Source organism: Natator depressus, chromosome 2 (assembly GCF_965152275.1).
Source record: "Natator depressus isolate rNatDep1 chromosome 2, rNatDep2.hap1, whole genome shotgun sequence".
Classification (NCBI taxonomy): domain Eukaryota; kingdom Metazoa; phylum Chordata; order Testudines; family Cheloniidae; genus Natator; species Natator depressus.
The window spans coordinates 248,847,059-248,868,835 of record NC_134235.1 but is presented as its reverse complement, the minus strand read 5'-3'; the positions used below and the strand labels follow the sequence as shown (position 1 = coordinate 248,868,835).

The 21,777-nt window shown below is 46.1% G+C and overlaps 1 protein-coding gene across 7 annotated transcripts in view; it reads right to left on the bottom strand.

Annotated features, from left to right (window-relative positions):
* PRKAG2 (protein kinase AMP-activated non-catalytic subunit gamma 2) overlaps window positions 1–21,777 on the bottom strand; it is a 383,197-nt gene that overhangs the window by 118,872 nt on the left and 242,548 nt on the right. For all 7 annotated transcript variants that reach the window (XM_074946315.1, XM_074946314.1, XM_074946317.1 and 4 more), the window contains one exon: window positions 17,800–18,011. In XM_074946315.1, coding sequence (XP_074802416.1) covers window positions 17,800–18,011 — 212 coding nt within the window. The remainder of the gene's footprint in view (window positions 1–17,799; window positions 18,012–21,777) is intronic.

Genomic DNA, 21,777 nt, shown 5'->3' with positions numbered 1-21,777 from the left:
AGTTTCTTTACCTGTGAGCCTAGCCTACCCCAGGCTTCATCTTGACCCACTGAAGTCAATGGGATTATTTATATTAAAGCTAAGCACTTGCTTCAGTGCCTCGCTGGACTCAGGCCAGAATGCTCAGTACCCTGGAGAAGTTAGCCCTGTGTGAATAACCCATAGGAATAACCCATAATTCAGATTCAAAACACAGAGGATCCCCCTCTGGGCAAAACCTTAAAGTTACAGAAAACAGGAATAAACCTCCCTCTTAACACAGGGAAAATTCACATAAAACTAAAGATAAACTAATCCGCCTTGCCTGGCTTAACTATACTGGTTGCAATATTGGAGACTTGGATTAGGATGGGTTGGAGAAGATGGATTACTGTCTGACCTCTCTCAGTCCCAAGAGAGAACAACCACTGTAAACAAAGAGCACAAAACAAAAGCCTTCCCCCCCCCAGCAAGATTTGAAAATATCTTGTCTCCTTATTGGTCGTTTGGGTCAGGTGACAGCCAGGTTAGCTCAGCTTCTTAACCCTTTACAGGTAACAGGATGTTGCCTCTGGCCAGGAGGGATTTTATAGCACTGTATACAGAAAGATGGTTACTCTTCCCTTTATATTTATGACAACATTGTAGTTAGTACTGTAAACACCCCACAAGATGTTGAATGGACTATGTCAACACTCAGTGCCAGGATGGACTTCAACACTGGTGCCAAAGTATGAAGTATCATTCGTACCCTGTCAGAGAAATGCCCTGGTACCAAAGCTGTGGGTGCTAAGAGAGAGACCATTGTTGAAGTTGAGGCATAACTGAGTACTGACATGGAGAGTGTCAGTGCGAAAGACGGTACTGAAGTCACATCTTTTGTAGGCTTCCTAGCTGGTACCAACACCAGCACAGATGGTAGCGTGTGCACCAAAGCAACAGATCCAAATGGGCCAGCAACAGTAGGGGCATCTCCACTACAAAGGACTCGTGTACCACAAGAAAGCCTGGCTCGGAGAGGCAAAGCAAATCAGTTGCTGCCTGATAAGCCTGTGAACTTGTTGGTCCTAACAGCTTCAGTGCTGCAGTTGTGTGCATTGGTTCCGGACTCAATGGCCATTCCACAGCTTGTACTGGACCTGACAGTAAGGTACTGATATGTTCTTGCTGTGATACTGGGGAGATATAGGTTAAGGGCCCAGCTCCACCCTGAGTGCCTGAGGAATCCTGGTGATGTTTCAAGCCCTTCTTTGAGAAAGAGGAGAAAGTCTCTCCTCAATCTGGAATGGTTCTGGTTTGTTTCATGGGTCCTCGTTCATGGAGGCCCCAGGGAGGAAGATCAGCCTTTTTCTCCGAGTAAAGTCTTAGTCATGAGGCCTGTCAGAAACCACTGTAACCTCAGCAGCTGCATGAGGGGCCAGGCAATGCAAAGAAGGCCCTGGGGCTGAAGTGGGCCTCATCACCCTCTGCAAGAGGTGCTATTTAAGATTCAGATATCTGGCTATCTGCGTTCTTTTATTGAAAGAATGGCAAATACTGCACCTCTCTTTACTGTGTCCCTTGTCTAGACACAAAAGGCAGTGCATTTGGGGGTCATTATTTGAGATAGCCACCCCATATGATAGGCAGTGCTTAAAGCCTGGTGAGAACATATCACAGGGCTTCATATGAAATGAACTAACCACTGGGTACTAACTGCTAATTACTAGCTACTCACAAAAAAGTCAGGGAGAAAACTCATTGATGCAGTAACCGCAAGGTAAACCTCACATTGAACTTCGACTCAGGCCACAGGTGTTGAGAAGGAACTGAGGAGGATTGGGCCAGCGCCGCCCTTATGTAGTCTTGGGAGAGGCCATGAGGAAGTGCAGGGCGCATGTGTCACCCTGATGGGTTCTACTACAGAAAGCCCTCTGGCTGACTGGAATACACGTTTGTAACCACTCAAGGAACTCTCAGATCCCAAGCTAATGCTCTAACCATTAGACAACCCAACCTCACTCTGGATCAAATGTTCTTTGTATCCCAATACATTTCCACAAGAATGAAACAGCCAAATGCTGATGCGTCTGCTGAAAGGTATAAAGAGCTGGCAATGGTATTCCCTCTTCAAAGTGTAACCTCCATATCTATAAGTGAGGAGAACTGTTTGGTGATCAGCTTGTGCTGCTCTCCCTTTGTACCGTCATAGTGGCTAAGATCCTCTTGGTTGCTCATGCTGTCTATTTCTGAGGTTAAACACTACAAGAGGAAAGACCATGTGTTTTCAATGGAGGATTCACACATCTGAAAACTGCTCCCTCCAGAGGTCCATCAGAACCAAAATTTGGTAAGCTTCAGGTCATAGTGTAAAACTTAGGGGCTAGGAAAAAGTTCTTGATTGACCCCACTGGAATACTTAACAGATGTGAGCCGGTGAGATGCCTGTTACTGTATTTTTTCTTTTGTGGGACTATTTCTTTGTAAAGGGCAGTGATATAAGGGGCCCAGGTGCTGAGGCAATGGGCATCATTAAAATTTCTAAATAAATAACAATCCCCAGGCTTAGCCAGTAGCCCCCACCACCAGAAGAGCATCGGGTGGTACCTTTGCAGCCACCTGCTCTTACTGCTCTCATGGCTGCCCAATGATTGAGCCCGACTTCACCAATTGTTTCTGACTCTTTGTGGCGAAACTATCATCTCCTTCCCTGATCCTTGTCTTCCCCCTCTTTCTCCTATTCTCTTCCTTCACTCCTCATCTCCAATTTCTTGTGCTTGCCTCAAATCTACCACCTGTTATTCCACTCCACTTCTGCAGTCATCTTCTCTTCTCGTCCCCAATATCCCTCCTAGTCATCTTTTAAATCTTTTAACAAATACATTTATATAAGCCCTGATCCAGCAAAGCATTTAAAGCATGTGCTTAACTTTAAGCACGTGAACAGTTCTTGTGAAGTCAACAGAACTATTCATGTGCTTAAAGTTAAGCATGTATTTAAGTGTTTTCCTGGATCAGGGCCATAATCATTTTCTAAACACAACCAAACTACGAACCAGCAAAAGACGTACATAGCAACCCAGAGCAACCACAAAATTACGAACTATTGTAACCTTCAGCCTACCTTCCCTCAATGTCCCTCCTTCTGTGTGTCGTCATCACTAATAGTGTTATGGCTACATTTAGACACTATCCTGCAAACACTAGTGGAAGTAGTACTTACAACCATGAATAGTCCTGTTGATGCTCATGATAATAAGTACCACACGTGGTAATGTTTGCAGGGTCAGGCCCTTGCACAGTAAGCTCCTCAGGTCAGGGATCCAGTTTATTATCTGTCTGCACAGCACCATGCACACAAAACTTTAAATCATAATTTTTAACTTTTTCTGTTATGGGGCACAGGGAAATGGCACATTTCTAGATTCCCCCAGAGGCCCCCACTTTCAGCCAACTTCTAATCTGAACAGTAATAATAAATAAAACTTTAAAAATTAATAACTTATTTGATTGTAACGCTACATATGCAAGCGATCAAGTTAAAAGCTCTTCTCTCCAGAGAATTCTGACCCTGTCTCCTTGTTGTCATGACCTCCCTCTTCCCCAATACTCCCCGCCTTATAATTTAATATTTTTACTGATTGTGCCATTGTTTTGTTTTTATATATTAGATTGTGAGATCTACAGGGCTGGGGCCTTGTCTTATTTTTACAACGATAAAGAACTGTGCACATCTTTGGCACTATACAAATCATTGCCATCGTAAAAACACATGACCTGACCCTTAGTTCCAGTTGAAAACACTGCTGTGAATATGCTCAAAGAATAAATATTTTGTGTTCACTGCACCAACACAATGAAAACATTTTTCCAAGCTGCTGCTGAGATGGTATCTAGTCCCATTATGAGTCAGCACCCCAATGCAGCTGATTTTCCAATTGCCAACTCTGGCTGCTTGCCATATTTTTTTTTTTAAAGGTAGACACAGGGTCCATTTTTAGAGAGCTAAATGCTCCCTTCCTGCTTAGGCAGAAATCTGCAAGATCCAAGTATCACAGGGAGTGGAGTGAAGCAAGGTGTGTTCAGGGGAAAGGTGGTTGTGGTATTTTCCCTTCCTTTATGCAGCAATCTTTTCACAGCTGCTGAAATAGACCCTATTTCTCCTAGGCAAGGGATGAGACTAGGAAAGGAGGAGGGGAGGAAGAGTCATAGGAATGGCCACTTGGTACAGCACATTTCCCTTCAAGGCCAGTCAGGACTTACAAGTCTTAAAACATTGTAGGTGATTACAGGCAACATTGTGGAGAGGACCTGAGATGTTGCATGTGGGGGTACAATATGCAGCAGTGTCACAAAGGCAGGAGAGGGACTGGAAACCTGTGGATGGTTAAGAATCCACAGTTTTTTCTCCTGTGGATCCCAGCCTGCACCCCATTTATGGCTGCCAGCTCTGCTCCACATCTGGGCCAGCAGTTAAGAGGGGGTGACACAGTGGAATGGCAAGTTTAGGTTCTGTGGGATCTCTGCTATGCTTTTCATGAAGGGGTTTGGTCCAGAATCCCTACTCTCTTGTAATGAACAACCTAGATGGTAAATAGTTTTCTGTATTCTTGCCTTAAACTGCAAAAATATAGCTTGCAAATCATCATGAACAGTCCTTCCTTTAGATGCAGTTTTATGCTGAACTGGGCAGGACACATTACATTACTGTTATAACATGGCCTCCTTTCATGAGATGAAATGGTTACTTACTGTAACTGGTTCTTCGAGATGTGAGGCGGACATTTATTCCACTTAGGTGTGTGCACCCAGTGCACGGGAACCAGAGAATTTTGCCTCGCAGTACTCAGAGGAGGCAGGGATTGTACCTCATGGCCATAGCCCTCCCCTGGCTATAGGAGTAGGGTCTTACCAAATACACAGTCCATTTTGGTCAAGTTCATGGTCATAGGAGTTTTAAAATAGTAAATTTCATGATTTCACCTATTTAAATATGAAATTTCACGATGTTGTAAGTGTAGGGGTCCTGACCAAAAAAGGAGTTGTGAAGGGGGCGTCTCAAGGTTATCGTAGGGGGCGGCTGCAGTACTGCTACCCTTACTTCTGCGCTGCTGCTGGCGGCTGTGCTGCCTGTAGAGCTGGAGAGCAGCAGCTGCTGGCCTGGAGCCCAGCTCTGAAGGCAGTCCCGCTGCCAGCAGCAGCGCAGAAGTAAGGATGGCCTGGGATGTTACTGCCACCCTTACTTCTGTACTTCTGCCTGCAGAGCTGGGCCCTCGGTCAACAGCCGCCACTCCCCGGCCACCCAGCTCTGAAGGCAGCAGTGCAGAAGTAAGGGTGGCAATACCATATCATGCCCTTTTGTCCTCCTGCTGGCAGAGCGCTGCCTTCAGAGCTGGGCGCCTGGCAAACAGCTGCCTCTCTCCAGCGCCCAGCTCTGAAGGCAGTGCAGAAGTACGGATGGCAATACTATGACCCCCCCCTAAAATAAACCCCCCTGAAACTCCCTTTTGGGTCAGGATCCCCATTTTGAGAAACACTGGTCTCCCCCATGAAATCTATATAGTATAGGGTAAAAGCAAACAAAAGATCAGATTTCACTGGGGGAGACCAGATTTCACAGTCTGTGACACATTTTTCATGGCCATGAATTTGGTGGGGCCCTATATATGAGGCAGTGCTGCCTTGACCCCAATTTAGTCCCTTTATACCACACGCCCTGAGACTAGACTCTGATGCAGAGGGGACAAAGGGTGAGTTGTGGAATACACATCTCCATCATATTTTGAAGAACCACAGTTACAGTAAGTAATCATTTCTTCTTTGACTAGATGCAGCTGTGTATTCCACTTACATGACTCACAAGCAGGACCCACAGGAGGTGGATCTCAGAGTCTAACAAAGATTGCAGAACCACCTTCCCAAAGTTCACAAGAGTTTTTGGACGATGTTGTATGGCATAATGGTTCATAAACATATGTATTGGTGACCACATAGCAGTCTTGCAAATGTCCAGTATTGAGCCGTTGCTTAGGAACATTATTGATGGAGCTTTCACTTTCTTAGAATGAGCTCACACCCACGGAGGAGGCATAGTCAAAGGTATTTTATATGTAGTCTTGATACAGGATGCTTTCCACCTAGAGATTTGTTTGTGAAGAGACCACTTGCCCCCCTCATACAATACACATATGACAGAAACAGGCAAGGCAAAGCATGAAATGTTTTAGTCCTGTCCAGGTAGAAGGTTAGACATCATCAGACATCTAACATGTGGAGATGTTGCTCCTCTGAAAATGAATGTGGCTTAGTAAAGAACACAGGTAAATATACCACCTAGTTCAAACAAAACTGAGAGACTACTTTAGACAAAAACTTTAGGTGCAGTCATTAAGTCACTGTTTTTGGAGAATTGCATATAAGGATGATCTACCCTCAGAGTCTGCAATTCACAGACCGTCCTTGCGTATGTTATCACCACGAGGAATGCATGTTTCTGACACAAAAAAGGGAAGGGAGAAGATGCCTACGGCTGGAACAGAGGTTCCATCAAAGCCACCATGTTAAGGTCATACAGAGAAACCAACTCTCATACCAGGGGATGGAGACAAAGAAGCCCTTTTAATAATCTTGCAAGCAGGGCATTGGAAAAAGCTAAATCTTCCATGAACAGTGGAATGAAACGCTGAGATAGCTGCCAGATGCACCCTTAGAGAGCTAAGCACAAGGCCCGATGACAGAAGATGCAGCAAGTATTCCAATATATCCTGAATAGAAGCCAACATTGGTTGAACTCTGAATGTCAATGACCACAACAAGAATCGCTGCCATTTAGCTGAATAGGCCATTCTGCTAGAGGGCTTTCTAATACAGAGTAGAACCTTCAAATAGCTGCCGAACATTGCTCTTCCTCTTCATTCAATCATGGAACAGCCACACCAAGAAATCTTAGAGCTGAGCACGGGAGGTCAGGATGGAGAGGAAGGGATATGGGAGACTGAATAGATAGCATGAGAAGATCAGAGAACCAACACTTACTTGGCCACACTGAGGCAATGAGGATGATCTTGGCCTGATCAGCTTTCAGCTTGAGGATGACCTGTGGAATCAGAGACTACTTATGCATGCTGATGCAGTGGGAGACACAATGTAAAGGGGGGCCATGTGACCTCCCCAAGTGTCACCTCTGGGAGGAAACTTCCAGCCCCACCTCCCTGGGCAAGGGCAGCCAATCCTGTTGGCTCCTGAGGGGCTGGGGCCACAGGAGCGAGGAGCATGTACATCTGGGCCGGGCCAGTACCACCATGTCTCTGCTCTGGCCAAATGAGTCAAAATGAATTCCTGGAAGATGCGAAAGGAGGTTTGACTGGCTGAACCCAGGACCCAAATGCCATCTCCTCTGGGACTTATGGGTAGTCCTCATGGGTGGTGGGTATAAAGACCTTCCCTGGCACTGCCGCCGACCTGCCACCGGATACCTGGGCCGCGGTGGCCTGCCCCTTCCCCGAGGTCCCCACCGCCTGCTGATGCTGCCTGCCTGACATGTCAGGGGTGGGGGGACCAGCGGGGGGGCTGCCGGCTTGGTTTAGCTCTTGGCGGGGCTGGTGGTGGGCCCACAGCTCAGCCTGGTGTGGCTGGGGTGGGCAGGCCAGGGCTCCTCCAGTTGCGGGGGGAAGGGGGGAGCTCCCTCAGGGCTTCTGCGGTGGGGGGGGGGCGGGACTCTGGTGTGTGAGGGGGCAGGGCCTGGACCGGCGGGCTAGCCTCCCCAAAGCAGGGGTTAACCCGCCACCCATAGTAGTCCTGCTGTCTTGAGGAAGGGGAAGGCTGCCCAAACGGGTGCTGTGGGTGGTATTCTTGCTGTTGCTGAGCACTCTAATGGCGCCATTGCACTGCCAGTGTATACATTCCCAAGGAACACAAGGTAGGCCCTTGAATCCTTGAAGGAGAGCAGAGTTTTGTCTATAAAGAGCAGCCAGCTGTCGAAGGGCGAGTCCTCTATAGCCTGCTGGGAGCAGTGCAGCCAGAACTCTCTTCTCAAGGTCACCGCTGAGGTCATCACTCAGGCCAAAGTATCCATGACATCTAGCATGGACTGTAATGATGTCTTGGTCACCAACCAGCCTTCAGTGATGAACACCCAAAATTCCTTCGTGGAGGCTTCACGCAGCTGAACTGTAAACTTACGCATAGCTGCCTCAATTCACAAAGTCATATTTGGACAACAATGCCTGAAATCTGCATTTTCAGGGACGAGGAGGTATAGATCTTTTTACTCACTAAGCCCATCCTCTTAGAGTCCTTCACCTTAGGGGTGGACTAAAATCTGTACTGCCAACCTCTGTCATTCACCAAAGTTATGATCAGGGAATTAGGGGCTGGATGGGAGTAAAAGCCCTCAAATCCTTGCACCAGTATAAAGCACTGTTTCTCTAAATGCTTTGCAATAGATGGCATTCAAGAGCATGCTCCAAAGAACTTCCAGGAGTGCATTGTTAATAGAGAGGGCCACTCTCCCAGGGCAGACGGTTACAGGATGTCCAATAACTGATGGGTATTCTCCTGCAGGAGCTATGCCTGAATGACCAAGTAAAAGCAACCACACACCACAAAAGTTCCTGATAGGCCTTGAAGTTCTCAGGTGCGGAAGGAGAGAAGACCCAAGCATTGCTGAACTGTCTGGGGACAAAGAGGAAGTGGTTAACTGTGCCAGAGCCAGATCCCACTCCTAGAGTGGCGGACCTGGATGGGATGCCTCCAAAGGCTCCACAAGGTGAAGGCTCACTGATGCCTAAACCTGTGATGGGATGATGGCCCCAGTCAACAACCTGACCAGTGATCTCACCTTGGAATGCGATGAGGAGTATGACCTCTGTGATCGAGGAACACCCCACGGATTCCATGGAGACCTAGGCATAAGCATAGGGCATTGGTAGCCAGTAGGCGCCAAGCCACCGGCCCCCATCCCAACTGTGAGATGAGTACCAATCCTGGTACCAATGATGCTCCAAGAATGGGCCACATGACACACTGTACCTCAAAGTAGCACCCTGTAACCCCCATATTCATCATTTATATATGGTTGTGACATTTTGTACAAAAGCTTATCTTGTAAGGTATCATATGAAAAATCATGATTTGCTGAAACTCATTGTTCTGTCAAAATGTGTATATCATCATTGTATATGGAGTTATGAGATTTTGCTATATGGTTGTTATTGAAATATGTGGGAGACACCCACAGCCAGCACTCCAGTGCCAACAAAAGAGGTGACCTGCAGCCAGATGGGTGATAAGCGACCATCACTGGCCATTGACCAGCAGGGGAATTGTAAACAAGAGATTTACAATTCAATGAGAGAGAGTTGCTAGAGCTCCACACAATGGGGATTGCTTAACCCAGTGACAAAGCAGGGGACGTAGAACATGTGATCCCTGACTCCATGTTTGAGACAGTATCTTTCCATGCACATGGATTGGGGGTATAAATTGGAGACTGTGACATCAGCCTCTCTCCTCCCCAAATACTCTAAAGGCAAAAAGAATGGGAATTCAGCCTGTATACTAAGAACTGTGAGCTGCTTATAATGCCTAATAGGGTGAGAAAAACAGCTAGATTAAAATCTTCCCCAGTACAGAGTTTAGAATTTAGACTGAAATTTTACCTTTTCTTTCTTATGTAACCAACTCTGACCTCTATGCCTAACATTTATAATCACTTAAAATCTATCTTTCTGTAGTTGTTAAACTTATTTTAATATTTTATCCTTTCCAGTTAGTTTGTCTAAAATCCTTGGGGAATCTGCTCAGATTACAAAGGCTAGTACATGTCCACTATCTTTTGATGAAATGGTGAACTAATTAATGAGCTTGCATTGTTCAAGAGAAGGTCTTAAGCAGTGTAAGACTGTACATTTCTGGGGTGCAAGTCTGGGGCCTGGGGGGATTTGCTGGTGTCTCCCTCTGTATAGTTAATGAGTGACTTAGAGAGCATTCATGCAACTTAAGTGGGTGTGTCCCTGTATGTTGTAGGCTGAGTGATCACAGCACCTGGAGAGGTTTGCTGCTTCTCACTAGTACAGCATTGTAAGAGACAGCCCAGGGAGGAGAGTTAAGGGCACAGCCTCCCCACTATTCCAGGTTTCACCCCGGGGATCCGTCACAGCCCCCAGTGTAGGCCAGGCACTGGAGAGCAGGAGGATCCTGACCTCAATGCCAAAGAGTCCTGGGATTCTAGGACTAAGGGTGGAGCTAGCCCTGAAGGTGTGAACAACTGATCCATCACCCAAAACAAGGGAGGGACTGGCTCCGATAGTGAAAACTGTACCCCTGGCACTGAATGCATCTCCATTGGTTCCAGTGCCAGGAGAAGCGTCTGTCTTGTAGTTGGTGGCAGCACCGATGCAGCTGATGGTGCCAAAGTGAAGGGCAGAGACTGTTGCCAGGGTAACGTTGGTGGAGCAAAATGAAGCAGTGCCAAGGAGTTTACATGTGCCAAGGAGGCCCCTTGTGGTCAGCCTGGCACCAACCCCACTTCTGTGGTCTGTGTCAGGGAAACATCAGGATGCAGTGAATATGGACCCGAAGATTCAGCAGCCCGTCCATATAGCAGGGCTGTAAACGACATAGCCCTGGTAAAATCAAGGACAGAGGTCGGGATGGAGAGGCAGAGGAGGTCAGTTGCTGCTTGATATGCCACCTGCATCAACACATCTGGTGCTGGCATCACCCTCATCAGTACCGGACTCCATGGATGCCCCAGAGCTGGAAATGGAGTTGACAGTATGGAGTCCCTGACTTCCCTATACGATGTTTGAACACTAGTGAGGGCATCACCAGGGAAATACTTAACTAAATCTAACTAATACTAAGGGTACTAACTACCTATATACAACTAGAGCAGTCACTAAAGAGAGAGAGTGATTGTGAGATTAAGAACCACATGAAGCTCCAACTCCAGCCCTGGGCAGTAAGAAGGAACTGAGTGGTCGAGGCAGTGCTGCCTCACATAGTCAGTGGAGGGGCTATGGCGACATAGTGTGTGCACCGCCTCCTACGGATACTGCTAGGCAAACTTTTCTGACTCCAGCGCACTGGGTGCACACACATCTAAGTGGAATACACAGCTGCATCTACTTGAAGAAGTAGTTCTAACTCCCTAGCAAAATAATGGAACAAATATTACATGAAAAACAAAAGTCACACAATACCTAGAGGAAAACTGAGCCATGAGAAAGGAACAGCACAATCAATGTATAATGACATATATCCAGCCCATCAATCTTTAATCATCATCCTAGACACTATTATTCACTCCAATAATATAAAGGTATTTTGGGGGGCCTTAGGACTGCCTTTCAGTGAATGGCATAGGGCAGAAAACAGGGTGTTAAAGGTAGTTTGGCTTTAAGCCGTCTCTATGACTTCCTGATTCTGGGTCAATGAAACTGGTCCCGAAGTGCAATATGAAGCAGACTTAAAGCTGTTCTGTTCTAAACTGCGTCAGCTGTCCACAATCCCAAGGAGGACATTACAGTAGATGAGGATTGGCTGGTTTTAGCAACATCCCAGCTACACCCCCATTTTCCCTGGCCATGTTTCCTAAATCTGGGGCCAGAAGGGATAAGCATATTAGGACCTATCATGCTGGCTTTATGCCACCTGGAAAGTCCGTACATTGAGGGAATCCTCAGGTAGCTGGTCAAATTAGATGTATGGCTGCGGAGGGGAGGAGACAGTATCTTACGTATGCATTCTGATTTCCTTAGGGCAGAGAGTGTGCCTTTATGGAATGTTATTTCCCTACAGGATTAGAAGACTGATTGCTGTGGCTGCGAATGCTATTAGAAACTAGTGTATAACTACATCAGTAAAACTATATTTCATGATGGTATGATTGTAGATATTGTTTTCGAAACCAAGCAAGTAGTTTTTTAAGAAAGAGGTATAGCTGGAATGGTACAGCCCAATGTTAGCACATTTTTTCCTAATATTCAGCCTATATTTTTCTTATTTTCATCCCACTGCTCCTAGTTATAGCCCCCTCGCCCTGTTAAATATTCCCCTTCACCACTGGGTTTGATTCCCCCCTCACACAAATCTGACCCCACTATGACTCCATTGAATTCAGGGGAGTTATTAGCGATACACACTTACTCAAATGAGAGAAGAATCAGGTCACTGGTAAACGTTTCAGATACTCGTAGATAAATGTTAATACCCCCACTTAATTGTCAGATAGCCAACTATATATACTCTTTTAAAAAAGCTATTTATTTACTGGGTTTGGTAACCAATTCATGAAATACCAGTCATGGACTACTGTCAGATAGATGAACATATGCACCAGCGTTTAACTAACGACAACTTTCACATGGACTGCAACTGTTTCACTGGCAGTTCTGTTTAAATAAGGATGGCCTGTTAGGGCCCACTGAGATCCATTAGGATCTGTAATAATCTTGCACAGAGAAGTAAGCAATGGTCACCACATAATCTGAGGCATTTAAAACTAGACTGGCTATAACCGTTTTAGGAAATGTATTGCAGGAAAGACTCCTGCACTAGCAGGTAACAGACTAGATAATTATTAAATCCTTTCATCTCTAATTTCTGTTCTCAGTTTACAGCAGTATAAATCAATGCTGAGTCACAGTAATGTCTTGGCACACTAATATATTGCCTTAAATCACCTGAATGCTGAAATTCTGAATCTCTGTATAGTGAAAGAACAGACTCCCTGTCCCCCAGCCATGAGGCTTTTGTAAGACAACTTCAGATTCATAGGTCAGTTCCAGTTCTCTTCAGAAAAGTTAAACCTCTACAGTAAAGCAGCCTGATTATGGGGCTTTGATGTGTGGCACAGCTTTTAGAGAGAGCGCCAAATTGAGGGACCCACTGTGCATAGCCTGGTTCCCAGGCTCCCTGCCCACAGAAGAGTGTGATGTAATCATTCCTTATGCAAAACAGGTGATCAGCTGTGTTTGTGAGTTTACTACACTTTGGCTAAGGAGCAGCATTAAGAGCCCTGGAGAGAAGTGCCACTGTTAAAGAGCCAGGTAGTCACTGAAGCCCCATACTCCCGTTCATATCTAGGTGTGGAGGAGGGTACAGTTCCATCTCTGTGGCACATTCCCCCTCTCCTTCCTCTCTTGGAGGGCTGTGAATTTGGAATGGGTAAACCAGATGTGGACTAGGCTCCTCCAGATTCTCCCTACACCTTACTACTGAGGGCATTCTGCACCAAAACATTAATTATTATGCACACATTATTTTAAAATTCTGCCAATTTTATTTGTCAAATAAATGTGGCGGCTCCAGCATGGCATTGGGGAGCACAGGCCACTGACTGCACAGAGGTGGCAGATCACTGTGCAGTTCTCCCTTCCCCCAGGGACACAGACTCAGCAGTGAGGCTGCATCCAACCTTGACACAGTGCAAGGACAGAGCCTGCCCCTCCATGCCAGGTGCACCAGGTGTGGGCAGGCAGGCTCAGCAAGGCAGGATCCAAGTGTGGAGGGGTTTAGTGTGGGGGGACCCAGGTGTGGGTTGAGAGGGTTCAGTGTGGGGCAGTCTGGGTGTGAGCGGCTCAGTGGGGGATCTGGATGCACAGGGGCTTATTGGAGGGTTCTGGGTGCAACAGTAATGGGACTCAGCAGGGCGGTCCAGGTGAAGGTGGTTGGGGCTCAGTGGGTCTAGGTGTCAGGGGGATAGAGTTTGGCAGGGAGTCTGGGTATGGGGGGCTTAGTGGGGGGGTCCAGATGCTGGGGGAGTGGGGTTGGGATCCAGGTGCAGGGGGAGTGGGGCTCAGTAGTGTGGGGATCCGGGTGCAGGTGGCTCGTCAGGATTGTCCACGTGCAGGGGGAGTGGGGCTCGTCGAGGGGGATTCTGGGTGTGTTGGGGGGTCAGGCTCAGAGGGAGGGTCTGGGTATGAGGGGATGTGGATGCACAGGAGTTGGACAGATAGGGGGGCAGCTCTGTACAGTGATCCCTCCCCCTGCAGTTGAGGAGTGATGGGTGCAGGAAGTGCTGGGAGGGGTGGGGAGGAGTTTGTAGAGTTTCCTACAGCTGAGGGAAAAATCTGGGGTGGGTCTGATTTGGATGCAGTGCAGGGGAAGAGGAAGTCCCGTCCTCCTGAGCCCAGCCGGGACTAGCAGCTGAGCCCGGTGCAGGGTAGGAGCCACCAGCCATGTCTTCCCCAGTCCTGCCCCCACCCCACAGCGATTTTCCTCTCTGCCGGCTGCCCTGGGCACCAGAAACATACTGCTGGGGAGGGTCGCATGACCGCTTTTGTGGCTTCCCTTTGCTTCCCCATCAGAAAGTCATTTTTCTGCAGGGAAACAAAGAAATCTGCAGGGGACAGACATTCTGCGCATGTGCAGTGGCACAGAATTCCTCCAGGAGTAACACCTGCAGGGTAAAACAGCCCAAAGCTGAGGCTAAGGTAGAGCCCTGTGTGGGACTATTTTTAATCCTGCACCCATCTCACTCCCGCTATTACGGCAGCAGGTTCTGCGGGACCCCAGTCCCATTGCAGGGCTCTAGGCTAAGGCTTCCCTTCCTTGCTGAGGTGTCCCCTTTAGATGGGTGCCAGTGAATAACCACAGTGTAAGAGGAGGGTTGCCCGATGCAAGACCAAAAGACATGTTTACAGAGACTGGTGGGAGGTTATAGAACCAGAGGGCATAGAGGAGGCAAGGGGCATTTTTGCAGATGCTTTTGTCTCCTGGAGATCCTGCCGTTAAGGATGCAGCACCCATGGCTTCTTTTGGGAGGGGCAGGAGGCACAAACCCTGCTCTCCCCAATAAGAGAATTCAAAGGAAGCTCCACATGTTGAAAAGCAGTGAGTTCTCTTTCCGCCGCATGATTTATTCTCATGGAGGGGAGGACAAGGCCCTGAAATGGGCTGGGGAGTGATGTCCTCTGCAAACATGTACATTTTTGTGATAAATGGAACACTAGCCCTTTCATCACATCAGCCCCTAACACTGCAGAGGAAGGGGTGAGGAGGGAATAAAAAGGAGAACAGCAACATTAAGCTCAGGGTATTAATTTCCATTTCAAAAAACGGGCAAAGTAGAAACAGGGAAATATGTTCACAATTACATTTACAACCTCTTTGCATTCCAATCACAGTTAGTAATTTCACATTAAAGAAGAATAAGTTATCATTCACCACTTACTGCCTGAAGGTCACACAGTCCAAACAACACGAGGTCCAAGTACAAGCTGTCTTATGAACTGTACACTGAAAAATCAAGTTGCACTTGGCCCATTAAGTGTAGCGCATGCTAATCTCTGCTTACAACTTTGATCTCTTATCAGCTAAATTCCTCATTACAACACTCTGGCCCCACAGACACAAACACACATACATTATTGAAAGAATATGGTATGCATATTCATGAATACCTAAAATTTTAGAAGTAATGCCCACAAATACCAATGCAGAGATGTGTCACATAGTAATTAACCTGGACGTCCATTCGGTGAGGGGTTAATTACCTGGATTGGTGTGTAGTATTCTGATTATCTGCTCTGAAGAGGTATGCTTCCCTACTCGCTGTCAAGAGCTGCCTCCTACCTTTTTGTCCTCTCTCCAAAATCTAAGGCTCTAGATAATATTCTATCCTTCGAAGTGCTCTTCACAACAGGAAATTTTGAGATTATATCAGCAGGGAAATAAATAGTATTACTTTTTCCCCTCCCGCTTTCTCTTTTCCTCTAGCAGATTTTTACCCCTTCAATGCCATACTCCGAGGCATACCAAAGGCCAGTTCTGTATGGGGACAGAAACAACTTGAAATCTAGTCAGTCCTAAAAGGCAATTTAAAATTAGTTCTCTAGCTACTGGTTCTACACCTTCCCCTAGTCCCCCTGCTGTTGTGTGTTTGTACAGAGCCTAGAACAGTGGATCCCAGTTTGTGACTGGGGCTCCTACGTGCTACCACAATACAAATAATAATAATGATAATAATTAATAAATAAAATGGAACTACTCATGCTTAAAATTAAGCATGTGCATAAATATTTGAATGACTGGGGCCTAAATAACTGACTACACAGAGGAAAACAGACTCGCAAAGTAAATTAATAGAGACTTTTTTCTAAATTCTTTTAGTTACAGTAGTTTTAGGAGTTACTTGTAAGACTAGTACATAAAAAGTTTCTGGAAGAAACATGATTTCATCTTTTAAGTGATGTTTGAGACAGGTTGCCATGTCTGCAAGCAAGCCTCCCTTTGATTGACAAAACTGTGCACCTAGCGGCATTCCACAGCTGTTAGCATGAATCATTTATCGTATAATCTATAGAGGGGATTTAAAAAATCATTAACCAGAGAAAAAACTGCCTTAATAAGCAGCAAGGCTTTTAGGGACTTGTTTATGGTATGTGCTTTATGAACACAAATGTTTTATTACCCCACAACAGAAGAGAAAGTCAGGAAAAATGAAGACAACAAAGTGTATGCACGCAATGCTCATAAATTAATGTTGTTCCTCTAGTGTGGTCAGACTTGTGAGCAATGCTGTGGACCTGCACTACTGAGAAAAGTGTGAGCTATTCAGTCATTAAAAGACACAAGAATCCCAAATCTATCAGTCTCATAATCATCTCCAAGCTGTTGAAGGTGAGTCACATTCTCCCAACACTTTGCCCTCTCAGTAGATCTTATCAAGGATTTAATAGGTTTTAAAGACATCTGTTGAAAATTAAACATAAAGGATCTGATTCCCCACTGCTTTGCACCTTTTGCCATCTTTTATATGGGGGCAAAGTGAAGATTACTAAATCAGAATGGCAGCATTTTACACCCACTCTGCACAGGTACAAATGATGACACAAGGTGAAAAGCAAAGGGGAATCAGGCCCTAAATATTTACATTCCTCCCAACCTTTCATTTGTATAGATGCATCCAAAACCAAAATACACCAACTGATGACAACACTTTACAATGTCATTGTGATACTCTGCACTCCAAAGCAACACCCTGGCACTCCCATATTTACCATGGTGATATGATTATGATATGTTTTGTACAAAGTATGACTTGTAAGGTATCGTTCTAAAAGTCTTGATCTGTTGAACATTAATATCCTGTTGGATTGTATGTGCTATTATTGTATGGGAAGTTTTGAAGTTTTGCAATGTGTGTGTTACTGAAATATGCTGTGAAGTCGGAAAAACCCACAACCAGCCTTTCAGGTACAACAATGAAGTAGCCAGATGCATTGATGGCTACTGTAATATGCAGTCTGCTGACATGTTACCAGGGAGTCTCTGCACCTGGGAGCTGCCCATGTCCCCTGGCGGTTGTACTCTTCTTCTCTCATTTTGCTGGAGTCGGGGAAGACAACCTGCTGGAGACTGGTGCCATTAGAGGAAGGTTCTCCCACTCAGGTCAGGCCTTAGGGGGAGCCCAGCTGGACCTCAAACCCTGCAGCTGATACTATGTTAGAGTTTCTGCTTGAAGTGGTGGTTGGTTCTTCCCCAAATGATTGACCAGCAGGAAGATTATGTAAACTCTCCTTTTCTGCTAGCTCCATTTCAGAGGTTGGCTTGGGAGAAAAAACATGCGACCTGAACAACTTTACCCTTCCCTGACCTGGCACTTCAGATCAAAATGTAGCTGCTAGGACCCATAACCACTGCATAGTTTACTTCAGATTAAAGATGACATATTGTCTACGGAACATGGTGAAGTCTTGGGTCATCCCTGATGTAAAGGGGTACAACTACACACAACCTGCCCCACATTATGCATGCACAGTTCTTAGCCATTAAAAATACTAACACACACAGGTCTCTCCCTATTGAAAACTCTAAACAAAATACTCCACTTACTGTTTTTGAGGTAGCACAGGGAGTTGGCATCACCATGGGAGGCTTGGCTGCATTTTGGGGTGGAGGCAGAGTAAACCTCTGCCCTGTGTCCGGAGGAGAAGAGTGAATCCGGGTTTCTAGTCTCTCAGGTTCATGTTTATAGGATTCAAGAGGAAATGGCGGCTGCTTGGTCACTTGTGTTGGGGTAGATGGAGAGGAGGAGAGGCCGGAGGCTGTAAACAAAGAAATCATTACTAAAGTGCAGATCAAAACAAGAGCAGAGAAGAATCTAAGCCGAAAACTGAGTCTGCACTTGCTCAGCCAATTTTTCTACCCTTCCCTCGAAAAACCAAATACGAATCTCGTCCTCCTGTTTCTAAAGGGGATTTCCTCCTCCCTCTACTTAAAACTTAAATAATTCAAATGTATCCTATGTGTATAATCCATTATACAAGGAGGTAGCTTTGTGAAGTGGTTAGAGCAGAGAACTGGGAATCTATTCCCAGCTTTGCCACTAGCTTGTATCACCTCAGACAAATCACTTTGCCCTCCTGTGTCTCTATTTTCCTGTCTGTAAAATGGGAATAACAGGAGCTATCTATCTTGGCAAGCATGGACATTTGCAAATGACAGAAGCTATGTAAGTGTACAGCACTATTATTATTTTTAATATCCACACTAATCTCAGAGATGACAATGTCTATATGCAAAGAGCTCAACAGCGTTAAATGTTTTTATATTTTTCCTTCATTTTATCATTAAAGAAAAATCCAAGCCAGCAGTTAGAATAAAATTAGGAGCAAAGATACAGGGGAAGGAAAGGTTACTCACCTTATGCAGTAACTGCAGTTCTTCAAGATGTGTCCCCCTCTGGGTGCTCCACTTTAGGTGCGCAGACACCCAACCTTTGACTGGAGATTTTTGGTAGCAGTGCCTGTTCTGCCCGCTCACATGCCCTACACATCCTCATGCCCTGTACCAAGACTATATATATAGGGACCTCCATTTCCCCTCTGCTGCAGAGCTCACAGAGGCCGTTCTGAAGCAGAGGGGAAGAGGTCAGGTAATGGAGCACCCGCAAGGACACACATCTGGAAGAACTGCAGTACCTACATAAGGTGAGTAACCTCTCCTTCCCCTTCGAGCAGTGCCCTGTGTGTGCTTGTGACGGTCCTTGCTCAGGGGTCGGTTGGTAGGGTAACGCCACGTACTGGTCATAGCTTAGGCCTCTGACTTACAAGAGGGTTGTTGGTAGGGGAGCCAGGACCCTCTCACTCCACTGGGCTCTGACCCAGGCCCTTTGAGGGCTATCAGTAATCTAACAGTCAGGCGGTTGCTTAAGACTGCCCTCCCTGGGCCACGTCCTATCTCCCCCCTTGCGATTGTCCAAAAGTCGCCATCTGGGTTAAGATGGTGTGAAGGGTGCCTGCTCACCCCAAGACACCTCCTGGTGGCAGCGTGTAGCATAGCAGCTCTCTTCCTCTCTTGGGTGGCAACTGCCTCCTCCTGCGGTATGGCCCACCCTCCTGGGCCAGCTCAGTCCTAGGGCTTTCCCCTGCAGGGGTAGTCCAAACCAAACAAAATGGATTACCAAAGTCCAGAGTTTGTACAAGAGGGAGAGGGGAATGCTTCCTCTCAGGCGGTCTCTGTAGCAGGCCCTCCCTTCCGTCGGCGGGGGGGAGCTTTGGGCAATTGTTGTGGGGAAAGATTAGGCGGTTGTCTCAGCCCTTCTCCACTGCACATTGCACGTCTGCTCTCTTTCCTGGTCTGCCACCAAGTGAGCTACTTCCCTGCCTTTTAACTCCTCTTCCAGTTGGTGCATTTGCTACAGATGTGGTGGGGCAGGGCTGGCTGAGCCCAGAGTAGTTCCTTAACCCCTTGTTGTCCAGTGTGGGGTTTGCACAGTGTTCCATTTTAGGTGACTCCCTAGCAGTAATGATTTAAGGAGGTGGGAATTTCAGAACAGAGTCCACCACCGAAGAAAGAATTGTGTTGCCTACTGCCACATCTGATCTTGCTGCATGAATTAAGACATAGTGGTTGGAAAACATGTGCAACGAGGACCATGTTGCAACCCTGCAGATTTCACAACTGGAATGTCTTTAAGTAGAGCTACAGATGTATACTGTCATCTAGCAGAGTGTGCAATCACTCTTAGGGAGGTATAACCCCAGTGAACACATAGCAGGCAATAATACATCGAGATCCATTTAGAAAGTCTCTGAGAGTACATCTACACAGGGATAGAAGACCTGTGACATAGTCATGGCTGGCCTAGGTCAGCTGACTTGGGCTCAGGGCTGAAAAATCTCTGTGTTCTGGCTCTGGCTGGAGCCTGAGCTCTGGAACAAGAGTGGAGGGTCCCAGAGCTTAGGCTACAGCCCAAGTCCAAACGTCTACACAGAAATTTTTCAGTCCCAGAGCCCAAGCCCCACTAACCCAAGTCAACTGACCCAGGCCAGCCACGGGATTTTTATCCCTGTGTAGACATGCCCTGAGTGGAGACAGATGTTCCTTTAGACCTCTATGCAATAGAAACAAAGAGTCTAGGGGTCTTCCAGAATGGCTTAGTCCTGTCTAAATAAAAGGCTAATGCTCACAATATCTAGTGTATGAAAAGCAGACTCTTGTATAGGCTGATGCAGCTTAGAGAAAAAACCTGGAAAGTGAATAGTTTGGTTGATATGAAATTCAGAGGACACCTTAGCTAAGATCTTTGGATGAGGTTGTAAAGATACTGTCTCCTTGGAAGACAAAGTAATAGGAGGGTCTCCTTGGAAAACAAAGTAATTAGAGCCTCCATCTCCCCAACTCTTTGAACAGAAGTGATGACCACCAAGGAGACTATCTTCATAGACAGATGTAGTAGCAAGCACGTAGCTAATGGCTCAAAGAGTTGTTTCATGAGATAGTTAAGAATTAGGCTGAGATCCCAAAGTGGTGCTGGGGCTCTAATCTGCAGAAAAAGTCCTTGTAGGAATCTTGTTGTGGTTGGATGAGCGAATACCGAGAAACCTTCTACTGCCATATGGAAAGCTGTTAGTACCACTAAATGAACCCTTATGGAACTCACAGAAAGGCCTGATTATTTCAATTCCAACAGGTAATCAAAGCCTGAGGAAAGAGATGTCTGGATAGGAGAAAGATGGCACCAGTTTACACCAAAGGTTATATCTTTTCCATTTCTTAAGGTAAATTTGTCTAGTAGATTCCTTTCTGATATTTACCAATATCTTTTGTACTTCAGATGAACATGTGGTCTCTAGTCCCAAGAACCATTGAGTAATCAAACCTGTAGTTGCAGGATGTTCAGATTAGGATGGAGCATTTGACCCGCATTCTGAGACAACAGTCAAGGTTTGTTCAGGAGCTGCCACAAGAGGGCAAGAGGTGAGTTTGATGAGGTAAGGAAACCAAACTTGTCTTGGCCAAGTTGGTGCAATGAAAATGATTTTGGTTTTGTCCTGTCTGATCTCAATAAGGACCTTTAAGAGCAATGGAGTTGGAGGATATGCAGAGAGAAGACCTTTTGTCCAGTAATGAGAAAAGCATCTCCAGAGATTCAGAATAAAGCCCCCATCTGGAACACAATTTCCTGCACTTTGTGTTGGCTACTGTGGCAAAAAGACTGACCTCTGGAAATCCCCAAGCTAGGAATATTTTGTTGAGGATTCAGGAGTCCAACTCTCATTCGTAATTTAGGGAGAAATCTCTGCTCGGGTCCACCCTGGTGTTTTGTATACCCAGAAGGTAGGAAGATGAAATGACTATCTGATTGGCTGTGCACCATTTCCAAAACTTTATTGCTTTGGGGCAGACCGAGGCGGAACACGCTACACCATGACAATTGATATAATACATACATACAATGCTGTCATGATCTTGATAGACTTGTTTTTGAGTATGGGAAGAAAGTGGAGGCAAGCATTTCTGACCACCCCTAATTCCAACAGATGGATGTGCAAGCACTGTTCTTGTTGTGAACATTTGTCTTGGACT